Consider the following 12,971-nt stretch of genomic DNA (forward strand, 5'->3'; position numbering starts at 1 on the left):
GGCAGGTTGGCTTTTGTTAAAGTTTTCGATATTTTTGACCCACAAAGCATTGGTCATATTGCCACGCCGGTGAGAGGCAAAAAGTTAACAATTCGAGAAAAACCTGAAACTCTCTAAGGATATGGAAGATCTGGAACTGTATTTGGTGGATTCCCTAAAGGCGCTGTCCTTCCAAGGGCACTGCCAAAATCAGGATAATCTGAGTCGTGCCCTGGACGCGGGTATCGAATGTCCGGAAATCCGAGAGGTGGTTCATTGGCTCGCCCACGAATTGCACATTTTACGGAAAACCGATGAGCGCGTGAACCACGGCAAAGCGTTTAACAAAGAGTTTTCCTTCGAGCTGTCCCTGTTGCTCACGGAACTGGGCTGCCCGTACCGCGATCTGGTGCAGGGAGCCATAGAAGAGCGCTTCAAGAGCCGTATGTCACTGGTGCAACTGCTGGAGTACCTCACATCCGAACTGATGACCACCAAGATGGTTCTAAAGGCCCAGCCCGTGGGTCCACCCTGCAAACGCTCGAAGATGGACACAAATGTCCAACAGGTTGTCGAAAATCTAGCCAAGGATCTTCAGCTGGCCGAAGTGCCTAAGAACATCAATACCAAGATGCTTTTCGAGAAGATATCTCCCCGCTTGGAGCAGGCCATTAAGCAAACCCATCCCCAAGTGCTCAGCGAACCGCTGTTAAAGCTGAAGAAGCCCTTGACTGATGCACAATGGCAAGTGTTGGAGACCCTGCACCGAGAACTGGAGGAGGAATACAATCTGCGCCGGCAGATGATGTCTACGCGTCTGGAGGCCACTGTACAAAGCTTTCAGTGGTCGGAGTCTATGCGTCAGCGCTCCAATGAGATCATGGACCGCTTCAATCGCAAGATGAGGGAGCTGGAGCAGTTCAAAGTGGGCGGAAAGCAAACCGACTTGGTGGCCCTGTTGGCAGCTCGCTCAGATCTGGCCATCATTGAGAAGACAAGCTCGGCGAATGTGAGGAAGAATACGGCTTCCAAAATACAAAAGCATGTGATTGGTCGGGTACCCGATCGCGGAGGCAGGGCCAATGAGCATGCTCCTCCGCCACCAGAGATGCCCTCGTGGCAGCAGCACAGGGCTAGTGGTCCTCCATGTGGCGGACGCGGAGGAGGTAATTTCAGAGGAGGCAGGGGAGGCGGTGGCGGCGGCGGCTTCGGTGGAGGAGGAGGAGGAGGTGGTGGCAACTGGCAGCAACCTCAGCAGCAGCAGCAGCAGCAATATCAAAACCAAAGTTACCAACAACGTGATAGAAATGATCAGCAATGGATCAGCGGGAGTGGCCGAGTGCAGGGTACAGGCTGGAATCCACACGGCGGACGGGACGGAGGAGGGCGTGATGGCGGAGGACGAGACGGAGGAGGGCGTGATGGCGGAGGACGAGACGGAGGAGGACGTGACGGAGGAGCACGTTACGGAGGAGGACGAGGCAGAGGAGGTGGAGGAGGTCGCGGAGGATACCGTGGCGGCTACCGATGATCCCTAATCCCCAAAAATGTAGACCATAAACGACTGATCCTCTTGTAAACTACTAACATTACTCGTCTTTAGCGCACGCATAACCCAGTTTAATTTATTGCGAAGTTTAACGAATTTGTTTATAATTGCAAATGGGCAGACATTTATAAAATAAACTATATATGCCATCTATTTGCCAGCAAATCTCGCGTGTCGATTGCGCTTTTTGGGAATCTGGGTTAGGTGTTTCACTTTCAATGTGTTCGTGATTAGCCATTTTAGGTGTACATTATAGTCAAATTAATCAGATAGATAATAAGGGCAACAGATTAAATCCAATGAATTATTCCTATATTATTACAGCATTATGATACATAGTTTGTGACGTATATGTGGTATTACAATTTGTTTAATTAAAAAATTAAATATGCAACAGAGTAGATTTTTGTCATCGCTTTGTTTCAAGATATTGCATACTAGATATACACTTTTACGATGATTAGTTAAGGTTTAGATATATAAAGTCAACGCATTTCTGTATATATACTATATACTATATTATAGATTCACCAGTGCTTTGTTATGACAAATTTATTCTACTTCAAATTTGTGTAATATTATTATTATAGCTTACGTTTGTCAAATTACGGTTCGATATTATTGAACTGTCAACCGCTTCTGAACGTCTCAATAATGGGCTTGTGATCTTGCCCTCAATCCCCGCAAGAAGTACGCCCATGTGGCAGGTAACCAGGCATCAGACCCAGACACACGCGACACTCGATTGCCATTAGCTTCCAATCTAGTCATCAAATGTGCCGGCTATATATCTGTCTATATATCGCCACCACTGCGATCCGCAGTCCGGTGACAATTAACGTGGTCAATCGGCGTGAAAACCATGTCGAAGTCATCATGGATGAGCCGAGTCGGACGCTTGGATCAGTTCAACCGAAGCCCCAGAACGGTGAGGTCGCAAGTTTTCCACATTCGAGTCCTAACTTAACCAGATCAGAATGCTTATTAAACTGATACTGGCGTTGGTAATTGGCTATGGCGGCATTTTTGCGCCTGGCAGTGCACAAAATCTGTTGGATCGACTGCGTCCGGTGAATATGACCCGCTTCGATGATGGCATTAAGGTGGTTTCCGGCACCAAAGTGAAGCGCTACGAGCGCCTTACGGTTCCGCTGGGTGGTCCTGTGGGCATTCCAGGAGCCGCTGGCCTTTTGGGACCTCTCCTGCCTCCTCAACCGGCTTATTTGGGATACACCTATGTGAGTATTAATGGTTTTCAAATTAAACTTTAGCTTTTTATTTAATTTAGTTAATAATTTGTAAATTACACAGTCATTTAACTGATCGTTTAGATTTCTTTTGTGTTCCAACCATTGAATTACATTATATTGTGCAGATCCAATTTCAATGAAAGAATTTGTATTTCTCCCACTCGCATATTTTTTGCAACTAGCATTTAATTTTATAATGATCTGAAATGCTAATTGCATGAAACTATTCTCTTTTTTGCAAGCTATACACTTTTTAACCCAACATTTCAATTGTTTAAGCAGTTTGATCTTGATTTGTATACTTTAATATTTATTATATATTTGATTTATATTTTCCAGCAGTTGGTGCCTCAATGGCAGGCGGGTGCAAAACTGATGGGCGATGGCGAAGGAGCGGGCGTGGCCGGGATGATATCCTTTGTGCAGCTGCCCTACAACTCGGATATTAAGGTGACGATCAATGTGACTGGATTGCCAGCCGGCAAACATGCCCTGCATATTCACACCTTTGGCGATCTCAGCGATGGTTGCAAGTCCACAGGTGGCCAGTTTCCCAATAACTTTGTAAGCTCCATTGGAAATGATTTTTCATTTTATGTGATTTAATTAAGTCTTTGGACTTGTACAGCTCGGTAATGTGGACACAAAGGATGATGGCAGCATCTCGGCGGTCTTTCAGAGCATTTACCTGCAATTGTTTGGCATCAATGGGATCGTTGGGCGTTCCATAGTGATACACAGCAAGGCAATCGATCTGAATACTGCCCTAAATGCAGAGGTATTTTCCTCCTCCCTGCAAGCCATGCCAAATCCCGTGGCCTATCAGAACGAGGAGAATTCACTGGGTGCTGCCATCGCCTGCGGGGTTATAAGTATTATGAGCACAGCCGCCAGTTCATCAGGTATGGCAACAGCTGCACCAGCAGCACCGGCAATGGAAAACCCAGAGATTTAACTTGTAATTATATCATGCTTTTAATAAATAATTTTTAGTTACTCAATTGAGGCTTTGATCAGAGTCAGTGATCAGTGTCCAATCATCTTGTTTTACTATCTGTTCACCTAAATCTGTATGCTTCATTGCGAGCTCAAACATTTTTCATATTTTTCGGCATAATTGTTTTGAATTTTTATTAGTCTCGAATACATTTATGGTATTTTAATATTTATTTGAATTACAGCTAGAGTCTCATAAGTGGCCAAACTGTTGGGCTGTTTCACCTTCCACGCGTTTCCTGATCGCTCAATATTTTCGAGCTTATCAAATTCAGCTCAGCTTTAATGGCCATTACGTGCGGCGCATGCGCAAAGGTCTGGGTCGCCCAATGGGCCAAAACTTTCTTCGTCGGCTGCCCGCGAATCGAGTGGCCAGTTGCCCGTGGCGGTTCACGATGTCCAAACGCGAAAGTAAAAGATTTGCCAGCCTGGTGCTGATAGTACTACTGCTTTTCGGTTTAAACCAGGCTCGATGTGAGTCCTCCAAGGACGATTTCCCGCAGGCCAAGTTCGAATGGCCCTCGTTTGCCTGGATGCGAAATAAGACCACAAAGGTGACGCCCGCGTTGGATTTGAAGAACGACTACAGCCAAATGGAGTTGGCCAATTTTGGGGACTTTGATCGTCATCCCTGCAGAAGAGTTTGCCAGCAGGGTCAATCGCAGAACTGCTACTACCAACTGGTGGTGCACAATTACCAGCGACTTGGACCGGAGTGCCAGAGATGCCAGTTCGATGAGAGGGCCTGTGCCTCGGAGCATTGTATTTATGGCGATGGAGTGGCTAATCCAGTGATGGCTGTTAATCGCATGGTTCCAGGACCTTCCATAGAGCTATGCGAAAACGATACTGTCGTCGTGGATGTGTTGAACTATCTAAGTGAGCCAACAACGATGCACTGGCATGGAGTGCATATGCATAGAACTCCCGAAATGGATGGAGCACCCTTCATTACACAGTATCCTTTGCAGCCCGGTGAGGTTCAGCGCTACGAATTCCAGGTGGATCGAAGTGGTTCGTTGTGGTACCACAGCCATGTGGGTTGGCAGCGGGGATTCGGAGTGGCTGGTCCCTTGGTAGTGCGCCAAACGCGTCAGGAAAATCAGCATTCGCAGCTTTACGATTACGATTTAGTGGAGCACACCCTTATGATCCAGGATATCTTTTACGAATACAACCTGCAGGATGTGCGGAATATTCTGGTGAACGGAAAGGGCCGCAATCATCTTAGCCAATTGCCCGACAATGATAACCGTCATCGGTATGAACGACTTCGAGTTACTCCAGGCTATCGCTATAGGATTCGAGTTATCCTGAACGGAATAGCCAATTGTCCTGTGGAATTCTCCATCGAACAGCACAGGCTCTTGATGATCAGCACCGATGGTAATGATATTGAACCCGTGCTGGCAGATGGCTTCTTTTTGACCTCCGCGGAGCGTTTTGATTTTGTTTTGGAAGCTAATCAGTACAAGAAAAACTATTGGATCAGGATCAAAGGCTATGAGCAGTGTGAGAATCGAAATATTTATCAAGGAGCTGTGCTCAGTTACCGTGGATCTGCTCGCTCTGAGTTGCCACAAGGTGATATTCTGGAAAAGCCGAGTAGCAGGGCTGCAGAGGAGGATCTAATCTTGATCAACGACTTCCGATATAAGCCCGCAAATTCCACCCCCATATCCTCACTTCGTCAATCCTTAGATAAGGATAACAATGTTGGTACCGTGGCCTTACGATCCGTGGATCCTGTGCCCTGGAGTCGTTACACCAAGTTCCTGACTCATTACTCCAGTTTTGGTTCGAGAACAGCGCCAAACGGAGAGATACTCTTTCAAATCAGCGATATTTCGTACAATTCGCCGGGAATATCACTGCTGCAGGGCAGGCATCTCTACCAGGACGATGGATACTTCTGCAACAAGAGCTCCCTGGCCGCAGAAGGACGAAATTGTGAACGTGAGCTTTGCGAGTGTGTTAATGTGATGAGGCTTCCGGCCTATCGTCCTCTGGAGATGGTTGTAGCCAATTATTTGGACACCACACATCCCTTCCACATACACGGCTTTACATTCCGTTTGGTGGGACAGGGAGTGCTGGGTAATGTCAACGATCTGCGCAATGTGAGTAGAGATTATAGAATTACGAAGAGTCTTCTCAAAATACGTTATCCTTGTTCTGTCCTTATAGATTCAGGAGCTGGATCGCAGAGGACGTCTTCCTCGTTTATCGGATGATAGCGCTGCCGTGGCCAAGGATACTGTGCAAATTCCTGGACAGGGATACATAATAGTTCGATTCATCTCAAACAATCCTGGATTTTGGCTATATCATTGCCATGTTGAAGCACACGCCGTCCAAGGAATGGTGGCGGTGCTGAAGATCGGTGAGGATCACCAGATGAAAAACATTCCGGCACGTGTGCGCTGTTGAGTATTTGTTTTTAATATAATCATTTCCCCCACTTAAAATGCCCACTTTATGTATCTGGGTGACCTGATTTGCCAAATAGTGTTTAAAGATTATTTATATCAATTTTTTTATTAACTAATTATTCAACAAATAAATTGGTGATTATAGTTACTGATTGCACTTCCGTTTTTTATCTGTGACCCCCTTATGTTCCAGTTGACCATATAAATGGTTTACTTTATGCATATTATACTTATAAGTTATACACACAAATGCTTGTTAATTCAAGAACTAATCGCCTTGCCTTAACTTATCTGCCAGAGGCACTTAAAAATGTATTGATAATCTACATGGAGAATTTACCCCCATCAAATGGGCGCGTTGTTTTTGGCCTAATGGCCATTTATAGATTTAAAGAGCGGTAGTTGTATATTTTACGACCTCTACATGTACTGGGGAAAATTGGTTTTTGATTACAAAAGTCGGCTGACATCTATCGAATTATAATTTGCATTTGAATGAAGTGAGTACCAAGTGGGAAGTATAAATGTGATAAAGCTTTCCAACAATAAAGTGAGTCCACTTGGAGATGTCTATGTTGCATCCGTTAAAGATAAGATTGGATTGGATTTCATTAGATTTACATAGTATTAACTTTTGGTAACTTATAAACTAAACTAACTGTCGGAGGTTGTACGGTAAGAAATCTTTAGAGCAGAAAAGTGTCAAAAGTGTCGACTGTACACTCGAAAATTCGACAAAATGGTTTATTTTGGTATAAGCCGATTAACACAAGGAGCTAAATAGGTTCTAAACTCGAGAGGAAATCCACAATGTGCATCATCTCCAGGGATATATGGATTCTTAATTTAGTATTCGATAAAGTTTATGATGTTCCGACCACTTGAGTTTATTCCATTTTAATTGGCTTATGTAGTTGATCGGCTCGTATCAAATTAAGTACTTAACTAAAGTGCCCGACTAAAGTGTTTATAAGGGAGTGGTTATCAGAGAATGTTCACCAGTTGAGCCGCAAAATGTATAGATCACACATCGCTGTCTTTTGTGCCTTAGTGGGCATATTCCTGGGGCCAGTTGTCCAGTCTGCTCCTTTTTCGAACGATCCTGCAGAGGTCTCCAATTTTTATGAATTGTTCAATAACCCCGATGCACACTTATCCTTTATAAATGGTTCCGATACGGTATGTTTAACTCACCTTTCTTAAGATTATTGTATTAAATAAGTGCTCCCTGCAGATTCATTTCATCGAGGAACATGGTTATCCAGCTGAGCGACACTATGTGACCACTGAAGATGGCTACATTATCAGCCTCTTCCGAATTCCATACTCGCACAATCTCCAGAACCAGGAAGAAAAGAGACCCATTGCTTTCATACAACACGGTCTTTTTGCCAGCTCCGACTTTTGGCCAAGCTTGGGACCGGATGATGGCCTTCCTTTCCTGCTCTCCGACGCTGGATACGATGTTTGGCTGGGCAATGCTCGTGGAAACAGATACTCGAAAAACCATACCTCTCGCCTGACAAGTCATCCGGACTTCTGGCGCTTCAGTTGGCACGAAATTGGATACTTTGATATTGCCGCAGCTATTGACTATACCCTGTCTACGGAGAACGGACAGGATCAGGAGGGTATTCACTACATAGGACACTCTCAGGGCACCACGGTTATGTTTGTGCTGCTGTCTTCAAGACCGGAATATAACGACAAGATCAAGACGGCTCACATGCTGGCTCCTGTCGCCTTTATGGATCACATGGACGATGTTATGGTCAACACCTTGTCTCCTTACCTGGGATTTACCAATATCTACTCGACCCTCTTCTGTTCCCAAGAATTCTTGCCCCACAACGATTTCGTCCTGGCTCTGATGTACAGTGTTTGTCGTCCGGAATCGATTGTTTACAGATTTTGCAGCAACAGTAATGAAACAAATACTGACTCAGGAAGAACTAATTCGGTGAGTTCATCGAATTCCTTTGTTCCTTTAAGTACAATTTATTAATATTCCATTTCACAAAAAGACTGCCTCTGCGTTGACTTTTGGAGTGATGCCTGCTGGTGTTTCCACGGATCAAATCCTGCACTACATGCAGGAACATCAATCGGGACACTTCCGGCAGTTCGATTTCGGCACCAAAAAGAATAAGAAGGCCTATGGAACGGATGCCCCAGAGGATTATCCAACTGAGCTAATCACGACTGAGATGCATCTATGGTATTCGGACAACGATGAGATGTCCGCCGTTGAGGATGTCCTGAGGGTGGCGAAAACGCTGCCCAACAAGGTGATGCACCATATGGAGGATCCACTATGGGATCATATGGACTTTGCTCTAAACTGGGAGGTGCGCCAATATATCAATGATCCGATTATAGCCATTCTAAACGAGTACGAGGGGAAGTGATACGGACATTGTTCTGGTGCTTAACTTAACTTAGTTTTAATCAATGTGTACTTCTGTTGATCCTATCATATCATATCATAAACGGATGTATCACTCTTCAGCATTGAACAAATTTGCACCTCAAACTCGACATTAATTTCATTCATACTTAATGTACTCATACATGCTTACTAAAATCATAAGAATTCATTCGACTTTTTTTAGTAAAAAGAAACTTCCTCATTAACAAGTTTGGGTTATAAAATATACGACTACTGTTTTTTTTAAATCAATAAGTGGTTTCATAATCTTAAACCTTTGAAGGGGGCACACTTTTTTTTAGATTATCTGGACTGGTCAAGTGGCTAAATAGTTGATAAGCTGGAAAGTTTATTGAGGCACGTCGTTTTGGAATACGTCAAACTAAATAACTTTTAAAATAGGTAATTTATGGTTCATTTGGAATTTTATGTTTTCCAATTTGCAAAAATTCATGAAATATAAATGTGGTAACTATAAAATATTTAAGTATTTAATTCGCTCTGTTTATTACTTTTAGATTAGCACTTTCTGTTATTTGTGGATTATCTTGACAGTCTAAATATATATAATCAAAGCACCGATAGTAAGAGCTACTTGAAACTAAACCACCCAGGAACCTCTACAAAAGCTGAAAGTCATGTGTTTGCCAACAGTCAGTAGGCATCGGACCATTGAGGACACAAGTACATAGAATGAACCGATTCACGGGAAGTTTACTTGTCCTGGTTGCTCTTGCCGTGGGAGTTTACTCCGCGGCCATAGATGGACCGATTGATTTCTACAAATTGTTTGACAATCCAGAGGCTCACATTAGCCTCAAGAGTAAGGCAACCACGGTGAGTTTTATTTTAATTTGAACTTAATGGAATTTAATTAGTAATATTATTATACCATAATTGCCCACTTTAGGCTGATCGCACTGCCGCGCACGGATATCCTTCGGAGCACCATCACATAGTTACCGAAGATGGTTACATTTTGGGAGTTTTCCGAATTCCTTACTCCCACAAATTGCAGAACCAGAACGAAAAGCGACCCATTGTCCTTCTTCAGCATGGATTGACGAGCTGTTCTGATGCCTGGATTTTGCAAGGACCCAATGATGGTTTGCCATATTTGCTGGCGGATGCGGGATTCGATGTTTGGATGGGCAATGCTCGTGGAACTTCCTATTCGAGAAACCACACTACGCTCTCCCCGGATCATCCACATTTCTGGAAATTCAGTTGGCATGAGATCGGCATCTACGATATAACCGCCATTATTGACTATGCCCTTAGAACGGAGAACGGTCAGGGACAGGATGCCATCCATTATGTTGGACATTCGCAGGGTACTACGGTGTATTTTGCACTAATGTCATGGATTCCCGCATACAATTATAAGATCAAAACCGCTCACATGTTTGCCCCGGTGGCTATAATGAAGAACTTGTCCAGCGGATTGGTGCGTTCCGTGGGTCCATATTTGGGTCATAGGAACACATATTCAGTGCTTTTTGGCTCACAGGAGTTTGTGCCTCATAATGAGTTCCTCATGGCCATATTCTTTAATATCTGCCAACCGGACTTCATGTTGCGTCCAGTGTGTGAAAGTGCCATGAAGAAACTTTACGCCGGAGGTCGTGTGAATATGGTGAGTATAATTTGAAATCAAATGTATAATAGATTCTAATAGTTAAACCATTAGACTGCTATGCCGGAAGCTATGGCGACCCATCCTGCAGGCTGTTCCACCGACCAGATGTTGCACTACCTACAGGAACAGCAATCGGGTTACTTCCGTCTATTTGATCATGGCACCAAGAAGAATCTAGAAGTCTACGGAACTCAGGAACCCCCAGAGTATCCTGTCGAGTTGATCAATTCCTTGGTGCACATGTGGTATGCCGATAGTGACGATCTCGCCGCTGTGGAGGATGTCGAGCAATTAGCCAAAAGATTGCCCAATAAGGTGATGCACCACATGGCGGATCCTGAGTGGAATCATGGAGATTTCGCCCTGAACTGGGAGGTTCGTAAATATGTCAACGAGCCAGTAATTGCCATCATGAAGGAATTCGAGTCCAAGAACATTGGCACGTGATAAATAGGTTTCCTAATCTCTAATATACCTTATACCTGCGGTAGTCGCATTTACTTTAAGTTTTCACATAAGCTAGTCACACTTATCCAAAACTTATTTTCACAGAGAAAATATTAAAAAATATATTACATATATATGTAGTTTATCGACTTCAACAAACGAAAGCCGATATTAATATAAATACTGAAACAAGTTCGGACGATAAGATGTGCAGCTTAACTCTTTACGAACTTTAGCTTATGGATGGCCAACTTTTCAGACGCTTTTCCTTGTAACCACAACCGCTTTTCATTCCCCCCGGCCCCTTCACACATTCGAACAGAGAAATACATTTGATTTTTCCACTCGGCCAACTTCTGATTGCCAGTTGTTAGCCGGCCAGCCGAAGGAATAATGCATATTCAAGCTTTTCATTCCCATTTCATGGTTCTTGGCATCACTCCCCCAAGGGCCAAGTTGATTTCTGGGCTTTCGTCTGGGCATAAATGGGCCCGGGTGGATATCTAAAAAAAAGGCAGAGCAAGATATTAAAACAGAGTCTGGCTTCTGGCTAATGGATGCTGGTAGCTGGCAAGTTCAAGGCCACGACTTGCGTGGGCGATGGATAGTCCCTGGGTCCGAATTTTGATTTGATTTAATTGGTCTTAATTTGTGGGCCGTGTAATCAATGGCACTGAATAGTTCTGTCTGCCAAGAAATACGCCTGCGATTACTTAACTCGATTAATTGAAGTTCGCATGGCAGTGTGCTAGTTTCGGAATTGTGTTTTCGGCGTTTAGGTAGAAATTAAAGAATTTTTTTTCCTTTCCGAAATGTTCTATAGCACTCAGTCAACGAGGCGTGGCAAGTAAAAAACACACGGAAGCGTTAAATTGGCGCAAGTGTGCACAGCACAAAACACACACAACAACTATAAAGATATATAGTTGGAATGGAGGAGATTGCGACTTTAAGATACTTACTAAAGGGTAAAATGGGTAAAGAAAAAGATAGACAAACTATTACACTAACTAAAGGAAATCTTACAACAAAGTAGGCAAATAAAATAGAAATGTGGCTATATTTCGGTGTTAAAGGTTGTTAACTTTTCTGAAATTTAGTTTACCCTTAAACTTTTCAAATACTGGGTATAGAAATGAAAAAGCTCACAAGAAAAACTGAGCCAAAGTCAAGGCAACTGCACGGCGCTTTGAGCAAATCGAGCTGCAGTTGCAGACGGAAATGGGAAAATATCCAAACACTAACTGCACAAGCATTTCGCTGACTTCAAACGGGCTGTTGGGTGGGTGGGCGTGGCTTTTCCCCAGAGTTAAGCATTTATTTTGGGCGTCAAGTCATAAGGCCAAAACAGTTGCGGTTCCCAGACAAATTAAGCCCAACCAAAAGGGTCAAGTGATGGCGCTGCTCCCACTTTTTTGGGCATTATTTTGCATATGCTAAACTCGGTTTTTCATTTTCGCCTGGTTTTCACTTTGCTCGTCGGTCGTATAAAAATAATTACATTTTGCCGCACTTCGTGGCATTTGTTTTGCGTTTTTGTTTTCTGTTTTTTTCCCAGCGTCATAGTTACAGTGGCCTGGTTTTATATTGCGGCTGACACTGGCCACTATCTATTAGTTAGTTTGGCTAGTAAATTCCACACATAGGTACTTTACACACGAAATCGGATTTTATCTTTTGTTTTATGGCTACGGTTACATTGTTCATCCCTTCATTTTTAATCTTTATTATTTTACTATTGGCTTCCGTATGGTAGCTAATACGTCAGACTATAAATAATTATAGAACACGTCGGAATATAACTATTCACAGAATGGGGAAGCGTTACTATAATATGTATTATGTGATAAAAGTTTAGTAAAGAGTACTAATTTCCAATATCAAACATTACTTCGATTAATTCAGGTCTTTAATTTATTAGTGTGTACTTTTCCAGCTAAACGATTTATCTTCATAGTGTTATCAGTACTAACGTCATGTTTATTTTATTTATTATTTATTTGGGACTCTTGCTAACATTTTAAGCTGTCCTTTTTGTACTACACCTAATAATAGTGAGCTCCTACTGCTGCTCCCTACGTTTTTTGAAGGCTATCCTTCCTTACAAGGTATTAGCTCCGTAAAAGATTACCGAAAAGCCGAAGTCACGTTGTGTACGTTTTGTAGGTTTCTGCAAATTGAATTTACCTCCCACATTCGACCCTGCAGCAGACGTAAGTAATTGCTGTAATTGATTGTCAAAAATCAATTA

At 43.2% G+C, this 12,971-nt stretch overlaps 5 protein-coding genes across 6 annotated transcripts; all 5 read left to right on the plus strand.

The window, feature by feature from the left end:
- The first annotated feature begins 46 nt into the window (after positions 1 to 46).
- LOC6616983 (protein FAM98B) lies at positions 47 to 1,693 on the plus strand. Its single transcript, XM_002041275.2, has one exon. The coding sequence runs from the start codon at positions 122 to 124 to the stop codon at positions 1,508 to 1,510; it is 1,389 nt and encodes a 462-aa protein (XP_002041311.1). The 5' UTR covers positions 47 to 121; the 3' UTR covers positions 1,511 to 1,693.
- Positions 1,694 to 2,426: 733 nt separating this feature from the next.
- Positions 2,427 to 3,779, plus strand: LOC6616984 (superoxide dismutase [Cu-Zn], chloroplastic). 2 transcript variants are annotated; one of them, XM_002041276.2, is made up of 3 exons: positions 2,427 to 2,766; positions 3,118 to 3,342; positions 3,407 to 3,779. In XM_002041276.2, the coding sequence occupies exons 1-3, from the start codon at positions 2,506 to 2,508 to the stop codon at positions 3,731 to 3,733; spliced, it is 813 nt and encodes a 270-aa protein (XP_002041312.1). In that variant the 5' UTR covers positions 2,427 to 2,505; the 3' UTR covers positions 3,734 to 3,779. The 2 variants fall into 2 exon arrangements, with proteins under 2 accessions (XP_002041312.1, XP_032577163.1); XM_032721272.1 differs by having other exon boundaries at positions 3,121 to 3,342.
- A 98-nt stretch (positions 3,780 to 3,877) lies between these two features.
- Positions 3,878 to 6,363, plus strand: LOC6616985 (laccase-3). Its single transcript, XM_002041277.2, has 2 exons — positions 3,878 to 5,894; positions 5,962 to 6,363. The coding sequence occupies exons 1-2, from the start codon at positions 4,080 to 4,082 to the stop codon at positions 6,202 to 6,204; spliced, it is 2,058 nt and encodes a 685-aa protein (XP_002041313.2). The 5' UTR covers positions 3,878 to 4,079; the 3' UTR covers positions 6,205 to 6,363.
- An 838-nt stretch (positions 6,364 to 7,201) lies between these two features.
- On the plus strand, positions 7,202 to 8,862 carry LOC6616986 (lipase 3). The gene is made up of 3 exons (XM_002041278.2): positions 7,202 to 7,385; positions 7,441 to 8,166; positions 8,231 to 8,862. The coding sequence occupies exons 1-3, from the start codon at positions 7,221 to 7,223 to the stop codon at positions 8,612 to 8,614; spliced, it is 1,275 nt and encodes a 424-aa protein (XP_002041314.1). The 5' UTR covers positions 7,202 to 7,220; the 3' UTR covers positions 8,615 to 8,862.
- Positions 8,863 to 9,327: 465 nt separating this feature from the next.
- LOC6616987 (lipase 3) lies at positions 9,328 to 10,925 on the plus strand. Its single transcript, XM_002041279.2, has 3 exons — positions 9,328 to 9,471; positions 9,545 to 10,270; positions 10,325 to 10,925. The coding sequence occupies exons 1-3, from the start codon at positions 9,328 to 9,330 to the stop codon at positions 10,718 to 10,720; spliced, it is 1,266 nt and encodes a 421-aa protein (XP_002041315.1). The 3' UTR covers positions 10,721 to 10,925.
- The last annotated feature ends 2,046 nt before the right edge of the window (positions 10,926 to 12,971 follow it).

This window comes from Drosophila sechellia, chromosome 3R, assembly GCF_004382195.2.
Source record: "Drosophila sechellia strain sech25 chromosome 3R, ASM438219v1, whole genome shotgun sequence".
NCBI classification, from domain to species: Eukaryota; Metazoa; Arthropoda; class Insecta; order Diptera; family Drosophilidae; genus Drosophila; species Drosophila sechellia.